The sequence below is a fragment of the Felis catus genome, chromosome D3, assembly GCF_018350175.1.
Source record: "Felis catus isolate Fca126 chromosome D3, F.catus_Fca126_mat1.0, whole genome shotgun sequence".
Lineage (NCBI taxonomy): Eukaryota > Metazoa > Chordata > Mammalia > Carnivora > Felidae > Felis > Felis catus.
The window spans coordinates 7082459-7099321 of record NC_058379.1 but is presented as its reverse complement, the minus strand read 5'-3'; the positions used below and the strand labels follow the sequence as shown (position 1 = coordinate 7099321).

The window sequence follows — 16863 nt, the reverse complement described above, 5'->3', positions numbered from 1 at the left end:
AGAGACAGAGCATGAACGGGGGAGGGGCAGAGAGAGAGGGAGACACAGAATCGGAAGCAGGCTCCAGGCTCCGAGCCATCAGCCCAGAGCCCGACGTGGGGCTCGAACTCACGGACCGTGAGATCGTGACCTGGCTGAAGTCGGACGCTTAACTGACTGAGCCACCCAGGCGCCCCTTAATGTTTATTTTCTTGAGAGAGAGAGTGCTAGTTGGGGAGAGGCAGAGAGAGAGGGAGACACAGAATCTGAAGCTGGCTCCAGGCTCCAAGCTGTCAGCACAGAACCCGACCAATGCGGGGCTCGAACTCACGAACTGTGAGATCATAGCCTGAGCCGAAGTCAGATGTTCAACCAACTGAGCCACCCAGGTGCCTCAAATCTTTTTCAGCCTTGAAGATAATGATTATTTCTTAGACTTCCATTCTCTGGGCTTAAACAAGTTCAGTTCTTTTTAACTTTTCCAGAGAGCTTTTCCAAATCTTTTGTCAAATAAAAACTATTTAAAAAACAAAACCCAAGTGACGATTAATTACAGTGTAGCTGAGGGGTGCCTGAGTGGCTGTCTTTCTCTCTCTCTCAAAAATAAAAAAAACACATTACATATGTAAAAAAAAATAGTGTAGCTGAAAGGTGTGATTTGGGGATTTGCCTACTCTATGGTATTTCTAAATCATATATCCAAGCGTTCATACCCGTGTTTTTCATGTTTACATTCTATGCGATTCAATTATCCATTTCTCAGCGACTTGACTCCCTGTGATGACTGACCTCTCATTTTTTTTCAGCCATTTTACTGGTTTTTTTTTTTTTCTGATTTCATGGCTTTTGTGTATTTGTTTGTATGTGTACTTCACTAGTAGTGAATAAAAGAGTGAATAAAAAGTACGAATAAAAGAAATATGTTTTATTTTCTATTTTCCTTTTAAGGACAAGGCCTGGAGAATGTCTGTAGCGAAGACATCCGTAGACATTCTTAAAATACTATGTGACATCCAGAAAGGTACATTCTACGTTTGTGCCTTCATCTTGGATTTGTGCCTAAGCTTGCCCTTTCCAGAAAGGAGCATCAGTGACAGCCCTCGTCCTTATCCTTGTTTTTTCTTGCTTTATCTTCATTGACCCCACCCATTTTTCCTCATGAAAAGTCTTCCTTTATTCTTTTGATTAGTAGTGTAAAAACAGAAACCTCTAAAATCACCTGACCATTTGTTTATATGCTTCAGTAAGCTCTTTGAGGCTAGATTGGATTTCTTCGGTGCCTTGCACTTACTGCTCAGATTTCTCACTTACCGTTTGGTCGTGGTCAGGCAAAAACCTGTTTAAACTTGAACTTAAGTAAAACATTAACAAAGTAACTCTTGGGGGGAAAAAGCTAAAATTTATTTCGGAATAACTGCCATTTCTCTTGTAACCCATAAGCTTCTCTTTTCTATCTTCAGAAAGAATAGATTTTTTGTACTTAAATTCTCTTACCTCAGCTTCTGAAAAGAACTACTGAAGACTTGAGATAAAAGACCCATAGCCAGTTAAAACATTAGCTTTAAAAAAAAAACCCTGATAAGGGGCACCGGGCTATCTCAGTCGGTGGAGCATGTGACTTTTGATCTCAGGGTCTTGAGTTCAAGCCCCACATTGGGCATGGAGCCTACTTAAAAAAAAAAAAATCTAATAATAGGGGAATTTGGATGTCTACTATAACTTAAAAAAATTTAATTACAGACAATCTGCAGAAGAAGGATGAATGTGAAGAAATCCTGAAACTATTTAAAGCTGTTGCTAGCTTACAGGTAAAGATGTTATGTTGAACATTATTACTTTACTGATTATGTTACTTACCACTGCATTTGACATGGATGATCAGTCCATCCTTCAAACTTTCTGTACTGGTCTTCAATAATTTTATTTTGTTATTTTTTTTTAATGTTCATTTATTTTTGAGAGAGAAAGTGCAAGTGAGGGAGAGGCAGAAAGAGAAGGGGACAGGGGATCTGAAGCTGGCTCTGCACTGATAGCAGGGAGCCCGATGTGGGGCTCAAACCCACAAACCATGAGATTATGACCTGATCCCAAGTTGGATGCTCGACCAACTGAGCCACCCAGGTGCCCCAAGCCTTCGGGAATTTTAATTACAGCGTACTGGTTTTCCTTTTTTTCTCTCATTTGTGAAACAACCTGGGGTGCCTGGGTGTCTCAGTCGGTTAAGCATCGGACTATTGATTTTGGCTCAGGTCATGGTCTCACCGTCACAGCTTGTAACATTGGTCACACAGTTTGAGATCTCGTGAGATTGAGCCCCAGGCTCTTCACTGACAGCAGGGAGCCTGCTTAGGACTCTCTCCCTCCCTCTCTACTCTACCCTCACAAACATATGCGTTTTCTCTGTCAAAAATAAATAAATAAAAATTTAAAAATAAAAGGAAAAAACAATTTTATGGAGATGTAATTCACATACCATACTGTTCATCTATTTAAAGTGTATAATTCAGTGCTTTTGGTATATTAATAATTTTTCATAATTGTGGTAACAATGTAAAATTTGCCATTTTACCCATTTTTCAATATATAGTTCAGTGGCAGTAATTACACTTACAATGTTGTGACCTTCACCACCATCTACTTTTCGTCACCTCAAGCAGAAACTTTTTATCCATTTTACCCATTTTTACCCATTAAGCAGTAACCCCCCGTTCCCCTCTCCCTCCAACCCTGGAAACCTTTGATCTACTTTCTCTGAATTTGCCTTTCTATAGATTTCTTATAAGTGGAATCCTACAATATTTATCTCATTGTGTCTGGCTTCTCTCAGTCAGCAGGTTTTCAAAGTTCCTCCGTGTATCAGGTGTCAGTGCTTCATTCCTTTAACACCTGACTCATGTTCCATTGTAGGAGTGGACCACATTTTGTTTATTCCTCTGTTGATAGACACTTAAGTTGTTTTTTCTTTTTGGCTATTGTGAGTAATGCTGCAGTGAACATGGTGAGCTCATCACCTGAACCCACTACTCAGACCCCATCTGTCTGACCTTAGTACCCTTGCTTATTCTACTTAGCACTGCCTCAGCAGCAATAAATAGTTAAAATAAGATTACTGAAAATAAAAAATATATATCCTTGGGGGCACCTGGGTGACTCAGTTGATTAAACGTTCGATTTTTGCTCAGGTCATGATGTCACAGTTTGTGAGTTCAAGCCCTACCTTGGGTTCTGTGCCCCTCCCCAGCTTGTGTTTTTTCAAAAATAAAACGTTAAAGACATATATATATCTTCTTGAAAAATCATGAGCTATATTGACTACACACAGAAGCTATATTCCTTAGGAAAAAGATGCACATTGAAAAGAGAAACTTCGTGGTTTAATCACTTGTATATTTATCTTTGACTAGATTATACATGGATGCTACATAATTCAAAAGGCTTTAAAAATGGTTAAAATGGTGAATTTTATGTATATTTTACCACAATAAAAAATGAACTTACTAAAATTCTGTACTGCATGTTGTAAACAATAAGGAATTAACTCTTTGACAAAAAAAAAAAAAAAGTTTGAAAGAATATATACTGAAAACCAAGTCTTCCTCCTATCCTGATATTCCAGCTATCCAGTTTCCCACATTAGATGCAACTGCTGTTGCCAGTTTCTTGCATATTTTTCTAGAGATAGTCTGTGGTTATATAAGCATAAACATTTCTGTGGTTCCTAATAAAGAGGGAATTGTGACATATAATGAATAAAGTCTTCCACAACTCATCTGTAGTAAACATTCTATTTATTTTTATAAATAAGTATTTCCACATGATGCATCCCCTTTGGGAAAGATAACTAATATTTTGGGGGGAAAAGCCTCAGTTTCAAAATTTTACATTTTATAAATAACTGCACCATAGATTAAGTTATGCAGGCATCCAAAATAATATTTGTGAAGTCTGTGTAATGACAGGAGAAAGGAGAAATGCCATAGTGTTAACTGGAGAAGGTAACCTATGAAATTACCCATGTAGCCACAAAATGCTGGTGAAGAAAACTGAAAAGAAATACCAAGAAAATGGTCACTGCTTATTAGGATAACCAGTTCTCAGCTCAGGTGTGTTTGCTCCCAGGGAGTACTTGGCACTGTGAAGGGAGTTTTGATAGTTTTTGATTGTCACAAGTGGTAGAAGGAGGGCGCTAGTGGCATCTCGCAGGTAGAGGCCAGGGATGCTGCTACAGTGCACAGGACAGCCCTCACAACAAAGGATCTGGCAAGATTGAGAAACCTTGCTGTAGAGTACTGCATCAAAACAGAAGGTCTAGGGGGCACCTGACTGGTTCAGTTAGAAGAGCACATGACTTGATCTTGGGATCGTGAGTTTGAGCCCTATGTTAAGTGTAGAGATTACTTAAAAAAAAAAATAGAAGAAGGGGAAAGAAAAGGAGAAGAGGAGGAGGGGAGGGAGGAGAGCCAGAAGAGGGGGAGAAGAAGGTGATCTCACTGCCTCTTGGTATCCTTCCCTGGGCCTCAGTGGGATTTTTTTTTAATCGAGTAAGAAAAATAAATCCTAAGTCTGGAGTTAGCAGCCAAAAGGAATTATTACAAAAAAGAGCAAAGCTGGTTTCTTCAGTCACCCAAACCTAATACTTAATTCGGTCACTTTTGCTCTTCAAGGATTCCCCCACAATAAAGAATGATCTGACACCAAGAAATGCTGTCAATAGTGCTGACATTTAGAAAATCCTGCGTTAAGGGGCGCCTTGGTGACTCAGTTGGTTAAAGCGTCTGACTTCGGCTCAGGTCGTGATCTTGCGGTTTATGAGTTCAAGCCCCGCATCAGGCTGTCGGCTGTCAATGTGCAGCCCGCTTTGGATTATCTGTCTCCCTCTCTGCCCCTCCCTTGCTCTCGCTCACTCTCTCTCGCTCTCTCTCTCTCTCTCTTAAAAATAAACATTGAAAAAAAAGAAAAGAAAAAATCCTTGGGTTAAAATGTTTTTTCCTATTTTTCAAACTTATTATAGTATTATTTTCATAACTTGAAATATAAAGTCTTAAATTCTTAATTAACATGGGAGTTGTCTTTGAGGGAGAATAAGGAGAGATTTGAGACTCGCCAGTGGTTTTTAACAACAGATGAAGCGAGCAGATGTGGCACGCTGTCCTGTTTGCCTTCCTAGGAGAACTTCGAGGTCTTCCTGTCCTTTGGAGATTACAGCAACAGTGCCCTGGTCTCAGAGCTCCGTGAACAGTACATCAGAGCTCACGAAGTCACACAGACCAAACACAAATCCCAGAGCTCTGCAGAGCCTCCAGCTGCCGAGGACAAGAGCCCGAGCACCAAGTCCAAGCTGCACAGACAGGCGCTGGCCCTGCACGTGTCCACACAAGAGCGGGAGGCCGAGCTGACCTTGAGAGCCTTAAACCATGGGAACCTGGAAGCAGCGCTGAGAAGATGCAGGTGAGCCCCGGCCCCGTGCACACATAGCTTGTCTGAAAGGAACACATGCTTCCTTGACTTCTTTGGTAATAAGGTTAGGCCAGTGACCTTTTCATTTGCATGGATATCATTCTTGGTTTCTCGCCCTCAGAGCCTAGTTTAGGTCACAAAATGGTAGCATAGCAGGCAGGTAACTCACATGATGTGAGTCGTTAGGTAACCTAACTATGGAATTTAGGTTGCCTTGCCCTCTGACAGTTAATAATATCCCAAATAAGTTAAAAGACAAAGCACATTAGATGGCATAAAAACATTTTTAAAGAGATTTTATTTTTTATTTATTTTTTAGTGTTTATTTTCATTATTTTTTAAGTTTATTTATTTACTTTGAGAGCGAGAGAGAGCACTAACAACGGAGGGGCAGAGAAAGAGAGGGAAAGAGAGAATCCTAAGCAGGCTCCACACTGTCAACACAGAGTCCGATGCAGGGCTTGAACCCACCAACCGTGAGATCATGACCTAAGCTGAAACCAAGAGTCAGACCCTTAACCGACTGAGCCATCCAGCCACCCCAATGTATGTTTATTTTTGAGAAAGAGAGACAGAGCGTGAGTCAGGGGCAGAGAGAGAGACACACACAATCTGAAGCAGGCTCAAGGCTCTGAGCTGTTATCACACAGCCCAATGCGGGGCTCAAACTCATGAGCCACGAGATCATGACTTGAGCCACAGTCAGACATGTAACTGAGCCAGCTAGGCGCCCCTTTTTAAAGAGGTAGTGTTCATATATTAATCCAAGAAAGGCAAATGCATTTGCTTTTGCTCCGAGTATTCTCACTTTTGACACTTCCTTTCTTCCAGAGACTTGTTTAAGTATCACCGCAATGCCGACACTGGGAAGTTGCTGTTTTTGACGTGTCAGAAGCTTTGTCACATGTTGGCTAATGACATTCCAATGGCAACACCCGTGGGCCTCAATCTTCCTTCTGAAATACATGCTCTAGCTTGCCAAGCTGCCACCATCTGCAGCCCAGGTGACAGGGTGTATAATATAGTTTTGTGTTCTGTGTCTCATTTCACACGGATCTCCCACGTGTGCTGTCTCTTCACAATTGGACATTGCCATAAAGACAAAAGATCATTCTCTCCATTTTACAAAGAGCCAGTCATAATTGATTCTCCATGGGGAATATTGTTTCAAAATATTTACAGATATCAACAATGTCATTTCCAACTGTTGATAATAATCACTTTGATGGGATTGTGAAGTTCCTTGCCTCTCCACATACGAGGTTACATCTCAGCCAAGCTTATGTAAAAATTTAAACTGCATTATTTAGGGTAGTCAAAGCTGTGTGGAAACCGTTCTATCTTGTGGCCTTCTTTAGAATTTGAATGGTAATTATTAAAAGATTGTTTTCATTATTCCAAACACGTGGAATATTAGTGTAATGATTTTTCTCCATTTTCTTTCAGATTTTTTGCTAGATGCTTTAGAACTATGTAAATATACATTAACAGCAGTAGAGCTTTCCAGACAGTGCCAAATGGATGACTGTGGAATTCTAATGAAAGTAAATTGCCTTTAAATTTCTTATTCTTAAACCAAACCCCTGCCTGCCCATTATGAACCACTTTTAAATCACTTGTATAGTTTATAAAAATATCAAATCCACCTCTTGTGGGTTTTTTAAATTTATTTTTTTTTATTTTTTTAATGTTTATTTTTGAGAGAGAGAGAGCAGGGTAGGGGCAGAGAGAGGGGGGAGACACAGAATCCGAAGCAGGCTCCAGGCTCTGAGCTGTCAGCATAGAGCAAGACGCAAGGCTCAAACTCATGGACCATGAGATCGTGACCTGAGCTGAAGTTAGACACTTAACTGTCTGAGCCACCCAGGTGCCCCTACCTCTTGTGTTTTCTTATTCTAGACCGGAAAACTCAAGGGCATGAAACCTCTTTTTCAGTGACATTTATTGGCTTTAAGTTGCCCTATCTTTTGAAATGTTGGGCCTCAAAAAAGGCATCTCTGGACATTGTCCTTATCTTAGAGTAACGGTTTAATTTAAAATGGCATTATCATAAGCCACAGACTACCCAGAGGAAGCAGACTACACAGTTGTATTTGACCATCCAAACTGCATTTGGCTCTAGTACATCTGATTCTGGGTTCTGCTTAGTGAAGATGGTATTTGTGTTTTGGAGTGTATTTACTTGGGTCTTTTCTGTGATTTGGTATTTAGACTTCCTTTGGAACTCAAAAAGATCCATATGAAGAGTGGTCTTACAGTGACTTCTTCAGTGAAGATGGGATAGTTCTGGAGTCACAGATGGTGCTGCCTGTTATTTATGAATTGATTGCGTCACTTCTGCCTCTGGCTGGTAAATGTCACTTGTGTTGTTATTTTCTATGTATTTCTGCTTTATGCAAGTTTTAAAGTGTGGAGGTTTGGAACTAGGACTGCACATGGGAATATGGTGAATCTCGCAGGCACAATGCTGACCAAAAGAAGCCAAATACAAAAGAACACGTCATACTATATGATTTCATTCACGTAAAGTGCAAAGACAGGCTATAAAGAAGCCGTGCTGTCCGAAGTCAGGGGAATGGTTACTCTTGAGGGTGGATAATGACTGGAAAGGGGGAAGAGAGAGTTTTGGGTACTGGTAAGGTTCTATTTCTTGGTTTGGGTTCTGGGATGTGAATGTATTCACTTCATCAAGTTGTACATTTAACGTATGTATTTTTCTGTATATACTTAAGTGCTCTTTTTTTTTTTAAGTAGCAGATTATTTTAGAACATTATTTGTTAATAGCATAATATTTAAATATTTCTTGGAATATGTGGTCTACAAGCAAGTTGTTTTATTTACTGTTAACATATTTCACTCTTTTTTGTAGAAAGCAAGAGACATCCCTTGGATTCTACAAGTTTACCATACCGTTCTATTAATGAAGGTACTTGACATCAGAAATACACATTATTGTATTACAATTTTATAAATAACAGAAAAACAGAAATTCCTTGAAATCTTGAATATAAGTCTGACTTAATGTTCTTGATGTACTTAATTATGACTATTACAGTGTTACTCTTCCAGAAGGTCAAGAGACTGTCATTGGCTTGTAACATTAACTTACGAATCTGTTCATAAATTTTGGTTTTCCCCACGGAGAAGTGGTTTTTTGTTTTTTGTTTTTTTTTCCAGCTAATGACTTAAGCATCTCAAAATAGATCAGTTATCATCAAACTTAGTTATTTTCTGGTTTAAATAAAGTTCGTGTTAATTCTCTCATTTACTAGCTTTAAGAACCAATTTTATGATAGTTATCTACATTGAAAACATTGGCTGTCCCTGAAAACAGTTTTTCAATAATTATGATCTTTATTTCTTTGAAAAATCTAAATATTAAAATACTTTTACTGAAATGAAGTACTTTTATCATTTCACAGGAGACAACCTCATTTTACCTATTATAAATTCCATCTCGGCATTGCTCCAGAACCTGCAAGAATCTAGCCAGTGGGAACTGGCCCTAAGATTTGTCATTGGTTCATTTGGTACCTGTCTTCAGCACTCTGTATCAAGCTTCATGGATGCCAGTCTGAGTGGAAAGGTATAGTTCTGAGAACAAATGCTTTCACTTTGGAGGAATATAGATACAAATACACCACCAAACAAAGGGATTTGGAGTCCACATTTTCTCATTTGGCTCTGGAACAAGGAAATTGATAATTTGTCAGATTTAGGAAACATGTGTTGAGCATCTGAGATTCAGGTGTGGTTCAAGGTACTTGCATACTTTTCATATTCAGTCTTGACAACAGCCCTGAGAGTCTCCATTTTGCAAATGAGGAAGCAGACTGAGGGAGGTGAAATCATTCAGTTGAGGTTTTAAGTTGCAGTGATATGTCTTTTTACTCCCAACCCAGTGAACACATTAGGTCAAAACTCTATCTGTTGTTTGTATTACTGTAGCCTAAATTATTATAATTATTACCTGACAGCATCATTGAAAAGATTCTAGAAGACAAAGTACCTGTTGATAACTTGCATATGAAGCTAATCACAGAGAGAATTGCATTACTTCTACTATTCTGTTTATATTTGTTAAATAACAATTTTTCACAAAATTAACTTTATCTTTTTATATATATATATATATACATTTTTTTTTGAAAGAGAGGGAGTGTGCAAGTGTGGAGGGAGGGACAGAGAGAGGGAGAGAGAAAGAATCTTAAGCAGGCTCCGCATTCAGCACGGAACCTGATGTGGAGCTCAATCCCATGACCCTGATCTGAGCCGAATTTAAGAGTTAGATGCCTAACCAACTAAGCCACCCAGGTGCCCCAAAATTAACTTTAAGTAAAGTATTGCTTTCAAAATTGCACATTTTAAGTCTGTCAACAGTGTATTCACCATGTCACCAACAGCACAATCAAGGTATAGAATATTTGAAAAGGTTCCTTTTTGTGCCTTCCCAGTCAGTTCCCCCCTTAGCTGCAGCATTCTGTCATCATAGGTTAAATGCCAGCACATTTTGCATATAATGATGAATTTTCAAAGTTCCTTAATATTTAAGAAGAGTTTTCAAAATGACACATAGATAGAAGTAGACCTAACAATTCTTTTGTTCTTTTCTAAAAGTTGTTTGGAGAGGCCACATTAGTTAAATCAAGGCATGTTGTTATGGAACTGAAAGAGAAAGCTGTTACATTTATCAGGGGAAATGCTACAACACTGTTGCACAAAGTGAGTATCCGTTCTTGGTAAGCTGCTTTCTCTCTCTCTCTCTCTCTCTCTCTCTCTCTCTCTCTCTCTCTCTCTTTTTCTTTTTCTCTCTTCTAGTTGCTTCTGATATCTCAGGATAAGAATGAGGATGGGGAGGGCATATTGGGGCTTAAAGAGAAGTGATGGGATTGTCAGGGAGAAGAAGGTAAGGGTTCTGTGCTCTATACAACCTGTCCAAGTTGTTTACTTAAGTTTATGATAATGATAAAGGATGTTAAAACTAAGCAGACAAGTTGGAACCAAGTTACTCTAAATCACTTTTCACGAAACACTTATTCTTTCTTAGGGGTTATAATTAAATTTGGTAACAAATAAGCATTCAGAGACCAAATTCTATTTTGATTGTAAAGAATGTTCTCTTGATGCTTTCTTCCAATAGGTATTTAATTGTCGCCTGGTGGATCTTGACTTGGCATTGGGTTACTGCACTCTGTTACCCCAAAAAGAAGTGTTTGAAAATCTCTGGAAGCTCATAGATAAAGCGTGGCAGAATTACGACAAAATTTTGGTATGGCCTGAGCAAGCACAGCTTCATTTCTTAAAGTATGAAGAGATTTAGGGGAAAAAATGAAGTTGGCTTCGCCACTTAATGATTTAGCAGAAGAAATGTGGAGCCAACTCTCTTGTTTTCTAACAGCTTTTCCTTGACTACTGACACACCAATGAATGTATATGCAGGTCATAAGCACTGCTCAACCCAAAGAATTAGAGTATTTTTTATTTCTGAAATCTGTATGTGGCCATAGACCTTCACTTCTTACATTTACTATCTGAAGTGTATTTGAAACCTTGGACCCACGAGCCAGGTCTTTTTTGTTGGACAAGGTTAGCAGATGCAGAATTTCTCTTTGATGTTTGTTTTAAAATTTGCCTTTTGTGGGGATTTTATTTTCAGGATAACCAAAATTTGGCCTTTTCTTTGAAGGAAAGCCAGACCACATTTATGGCATCATAATAAAAGCTGAATGACCTATTATATCAATAATGACTGTGTGTATGAAGCAATATGTAATATTCCACACTGTTATCACAAAGAAAGGTTATGATTTTTATTGTTGGGTTTCATCCAAAAGGTGTTAGAACATATTCTATTGTGATTGAATTTTAATTCTATTTTAATTTTTTAGGCAATATCTCTGGTGGGCTCTCAGCTGGCCAGCCTCTATCAGGAAGTAGAAACAGAGCTTAAGTTCCGTGAACTCAGTACTGATGCTCAGTGGGGTATTCGTCTTGGCAAACTTGGTGTGAGTATTCTTGGTGTGAGTACCATCAAATTTGACCCATTCTGATGATTTCCCCAGGAAATCTTAAAGTCTTCTTCTTTGGGGAGAGGATATATGTTGTAGACTCATAAATTTTAGTTATATTAAATATACACATTAGTGTTTTCAAACAAATAAGGACCATTTGCTTCATTTCCTCTTTTCTGTATTTTTTTAAGAGACTTTTTTTTTTTTTCAACGTTTTTCTATTTTATTTTTGGGACAGAGAGAGACAGAGCATGAACGGGGGCAGGGCAGAGAGAGAGGGAGACACAGAATCGGAAACAGGCTCCAGGCTCTGAGCCATCAGCCCAGAGCCCGATGCGGGGCTCGAACTCCCGGACCGCGAGATCATGACCTGGCTGAAGTCAGATGCTTAACCGACTGCGCCACCCAGGCGCCCCCTCTTTTCTGTATTTTTAAGAAAATTTAGAAGAGGCTTGACTTTTTTTTAACGTCTGTTTATTTTTGAGAGAGAGAGACAGAATGTGAGTGGGGGAGGGGATGAGAGAGAGGGAGAATCCAAAGCAGGCTCCAGGATCTGAGCTGTCAGCACAGAGCCCGATGCAGGGCTCAGACTCACAAACTGTGAAATTATGATCTGAGCCAAAGTCGGACACTTAACCAACTGAGCCACCCAGGTACCCTTGACTTTTTTTTAATGTTTATTTTTGAGAGAACGCACACGAGAGAGCAGAGCAGGGACAGAAAGAGAAGGAGAGAGAATCCAAACAGAGAGAGGGAGAGAGAATGCCAAGCAGGTTCTGCACTGAAAGGTGTGGGACTTGAACCATGAACCGTGAGATCATGACCAGAGCCGAAATCAAGAGTTGGCCACTTAACTGACTGAGCTACCCAGATGCACCCCTGAGGCTTGACATTTTTTTCTACTCAGCTTTCCCATTGATAGAACTATATCTAGGATTAATTAACATATAAGCTGTTTCAGACCTAGCCTTTAGCCTCATACTTTTCTGTTGCTGTTTGGTGGAAGATAAGTCAACGTGAAGGTGCCTGGGTGGCTCAGTTGGTTAAGCATCTGACTTCGGCTCAGGTCATGATCTCATGGTTTGTTAGTTCGAGCCCTTCATCAGGCTTTGCACTGACAGTGCAGAGCATGCTTGAGATTCTCTCCCTCCCTCTCTGCTCCCTCCCTGCTTGTGTGCTCTCTCTCTCGCTCACTCTCTCTCAAAATAAGTAAACTTAAATTTAAAAATTAAAAAGATAACATCAGTGTGTACACAGGTATACTGAAGTTTATGAACTCCTAGGGAAAAGTCATTTTTCACTTTGTAAATACAAACAAAACTGTGTTCTTGATGCTATGTCTTTAAAACATTTTGGAGCGCCTGGGTGGCTCAGTCGGTTAAGCGTCTGACTTCGGCTCAGGTCGTGATCTCGCGGTCCGTGAGTTCGAGCCCAGCGTCGGGCTCTGTGCTGACAGCTCAGAGCCTGGAGCCTATTTCAGATTCTGTGTCTCCCTCGCTCTGACCCTCCCCCGTTCATGCTCTGTCTCTCTCTGTCTCAAAAATGATAAATAAAAATTAAAAAAAAAAAAAAAACATTTTATGTTACTCGCCAATAGGCTTATCAGGAATGTGATCACTACAGAAAGGATATGTGTTTTGAAGCCTAGTTCAAATGTAGAAATGGGACTGGTTATTGCTAACAACTAATTGTTGAAGAACCAAAGGGTAACCTAAGAGATTTGGGGCCCATAGCCAAATATACCTGAAATCTCAGAATGATGGTCAAGTTGGGTAGGGGGATAAAAAAGGGTTAGAGGAGTCTAGAAAAATGTTTCTCTATAAAAAAGGATAGTAAAAAGGCAAATCACCATGGTGTCCTTATTCTAACACGTTTCACTTTATTGGGGTTTTTGTTTTGCTCTTTTTATTTCTAGATTTCTTTCCAGCCGGTTTTCAGGCAACATTTTCTCACCAAGAAAGACCTCATTAAAGCTCTTGTGGAGAATATAGATATGGACACAAGCCTCATTCTGGAATATTGCTGGTAACTCTTTAAACTTTAGTGGTATTTTTACTATTAGGTTAACAAACTGGTACTGCTTACTGCAAGAACACAGTAATAAAGATGATTATTCCATGCAGTCTATGGACTGTGGATGTTTTTTTTAATCTCCAAACTAAGTGAATCCAAAACCAGATTACATTCTCTTAGGTTATCACCTTTTAAATTCATGGTTAAGTGTTTCCCAGACTTGCCTCATGTTGAACATCACCTGGGGCTCCTGATTAAAAATAAAGATTCTTGGGCCCCTTCCTGGTGGTTCTGACTCAGCAGATCTGGGCCAAGCCCCAAACTCTGATCCGTAATAGGAGTTCCAGATGATTCCCATGATAGGAAAGTTTGGGAGTATTGTTATGAGCAATTGAACTTCTAAATCAGCTCAACATAGGGTCAAAGTAATCTTAAATGAAGATATAATGGAGAAAAAAAAAAAAAAAGATGTAATGAAAAGTATGATTTAGAGGCACCTGGGTGGTTCAGTCAGTGAAGCATCCAAGTTCAGCTCAGGTCATGATCTTGCGATTCTTGAGTTCAAGCCTCACACTGGTGGTGCAGAGCCTGCTTGGGATTCTCTCTCTCTCTCTCTCTCTCTCTCTCTCTCTCTCTCTGTCTCTGTCTCTGTCTCTGTCTCTCTGCCCCTTCTCCACTTTTCTCTCTTCCTCTCTGAAAATAAATAAACTTAAAAACAGTTTATTTATTTTGAGACAGAGAGAATGAGTAAGGTGGGGGCAGAGAGAGAAAGAGAGAGAGAATCAAGCAGGCTTAACACTGTCAGTGCAGAGCCCAATGTGGGGCTTGAACTCACAAACCATGAGATCATGACCTGAGCCGAAATCGAGAGTCAGATGCTTAACCGACTGGGCCACCCAGGCGCCCTTATAAATAAACTCTTAAGTTTAAAAAAAAAAAAAAGGATAATGATGTTTCTTATTGAAAGAAAAGTGTGGGGGGCACACCTGGGTGGCTCAGTCAGTTAAGCATCTGACTTCTGCTCAGGTCATGATCTCACGGTTCATGGGTTTCAGCCCTGCATTGGGCTCTGGCTGACAGCTAGAGCTTGGAGCCTGCTTTGGATTCTGTGTCTCTGTCTGTCTGTCTGTCTGTCTGTCTCTCTCTCTCTGCTCCTCCCCTGCTTGTGCTCTGTCTCTCTCAAAAATAAATAAACATTAAAAAAAATTTTTTTTAATATGATTTAGGGAGAATTTTTTAAAAAAACAAGTAAATAAAATAAAACTAAAACTAAATGTTTATAGATAAGTTATTGTGATAAGTAGGAGTAAATAATATCTCAGACATTTATCTAATAAATAAGATGACCAGTTTGTTGTCACTTTATTAGTTTCAAAGTGCTTTCATTCACCATCATTTAATTTTTACATTTTTATTGCATATTAGCACCAATTTATATATGAGAAAACAAACCCATATTCAGTGACCCACTTAAGGTCAAACAATAAGTGACTGGTTTTATTTTTTTATTTTTTTTTTAATTTTTTTAATGTTTGTTTATTTTTGACACAGAGAGAGACAGAGCATGAATGGGGGAGGGTCAGAGAGAGGGAGACACAGAATCCGAAACAGGCTCCAGGCTCTGAGCTGTCAGCACAGAGCCCGACTCGGGGCTCAAACTCACGGACCATGAGATCATGACCTGAGCCGAAGTCGGCCGCTTAACCGACTGAGCCACCCAGGCGCCCCTAAGTGACTGGTTTTAAAATACTGTCTCTACCCCACTCATGCTCTCTCTCAAAAACAAATAAACAAAAACATTTTTTTAATGGTCCTACTTAAAGCTTTTCTTGATATTTGTTATTCTGTGTAGCAAATTAAGCTATCATCTTGTTAATAGGGCTTAAGGCATTTCAATTGTCTATAATTTCATTCTTCATTTTTTTCAAATTTTTATTTAAATTCTAGTTAACATACAGTGCAATATTGGTTTCAGAAGTAGAATTCAGTGATTCATCACATATAACGCACAGTGCTCATCATAACAAGTGCCCTCCTTTATATTTGTTTTAATTTTTTTTTAATGTTTATTTATTTTTGAGAGAGACAGAGACAGAGCATGAGCAGGTGAGGGGCAGAGAGAGAGGGAATCACAGAATCTGAAGCAGACTCCAGGCTCTGAGCTGTCAGCACAGAGCCCGATGCGGGGCTCGAACTCAAGAACCTTGAGATCATGACCTGAGTCGAAGTTGGACGCTTAAGTGACTGAGCCACCCAGGTGCCCTGTTTTAATATTTATTAACGTTTATTTGAGACAGAGAGACAGAGTGCAAGTAGGGAGGGGCAGAGAGAGGGAGACAGAATCTGAAGCAGGCTCCAGGCTTTGAGCTGTCAGCACAGAGCCCGATGCGGGGCTCAAACTCTAACCATGAGATCGTGACCTGAGCCAAGGTCAGACGCTTAACCGACTGAGCCACCCAGGCACCCCAGCAAGTGCCCTCCTTAATATCCATCACCCATCTGGCCCATCTCCCACTCACATCTCTCCATCAACCATTTGTTCTCTATCTTTAAGAGTCTCTCATGGTTTGTTTCCCTCTCTTTTCTCCTCCTCCCATATGTTCATGTTTTGTTTCTTAAATTCCACATGAGTTAAATCATATGGTATTTGTCTTTCTCTGAATTATTTCACTTAGCACAATACACATAATAGCTCCATTTTATTCTTATTTTTTAAATCTTTATTATTTTTCTAATAAGATAGAACATATTAAAATCAAAGTTCCATATAATCTTACCATTCAGGAATAATCACCGTTTAAAGAATTTCGCCTATATTGTTCCTTTATTTCCCCTATGCATATAAAAACGTGCATTCTTTAAGTTTATCACAAACAGAATCGTATTTTACAAATTATTTTATAGCATGCATCATTCACTTAACAGTATATTTATAAGATTGGTACATCTAGCTTTTCTTTGTATCTCTTGAACTCTGGTATTCCTTTGTATGAATAACTTATTTAGCCCCTTTTCAATGGATAATTGAATTGCTCTCAGTTTTTAAATATTACAAACAGTTGTTGCAGCAGACATCCTTGTATGTGTATCTTGGCTATTTTTTGTGAAGGGTGTGAAAGTGGAATTGCCCTATTAAATATTTTCAATTTTATTACAAATTTATCCCCAGTATTATGCCATTACATGGCCATGATTTTTTTTTAAGTTTATTTTATTTTTATTTTGAGAGAGTGCAAGCAGAGAGGGACAGAGAGAGAGAGAGAGGAGAGAGAGAATCCCAGGCAGGCCCCATGGTGTCAGTGCAGAATCCAACGTGGGGCTCTATCTGGTGAGCTGTGAGATCATGGCCTGAGCCGAGATCAAGAGTCAGATACTTAACTGACTGAGCCACCCAAGCACCCC

The 16863-nt window shown here is 39.4% G+C and overlaps 1 protein-coding gene across 4 annotated transcripts in view; it reads left to right on the top strand.

The window, feature by feature from the left end:
- The window catches only part of KNTC1 (kinetochore associated 1), a 73265-nt gene that overhangs the window by 32748 nt on the left and 23654 nt on the right, over positions 1-16863 (top strand). For all 4 annotated transcript variants that reach the window (XM_045041125.1, XM_006938420.5, XM_045041123.1 and 1 more), the window contains 12 exons: positions 928-1000; positions 1720-1787; positions 5147-5427; positions 6268-6440; positions 6883-6980; positions 7648-7786; positions 8307-8363; positions 8860-9023; positions 10055-10159; positions 10578-10706; positions 11326-11442; positions 13364-13473. In XM_045041125.1, coding sequence (XP_044897060.1) covers positions 928-1000; positions 1720-1787; positions 5147-5427; positions 6268-6440; positions 6883-6980; positions 7648-7786; positions 8307-8363; positions 8860-9023; positions 10055-10159; positions 10578-10706; positions 11326-11442; positions 13364-13473 — 1514 coding nt within the window. The remainder of the gene's footprint in view (positions 1-927; positions 1001-1719; positions 1788-5146; positions 5428-6267; positions 6441-6882; positions 6981-7647; positions 7787-8306; positions 8364-8859; positions 9024-10054; positions 10160-10577; positions 10707-11325; positions 11443-13363; positions 13474-16863) is intronic.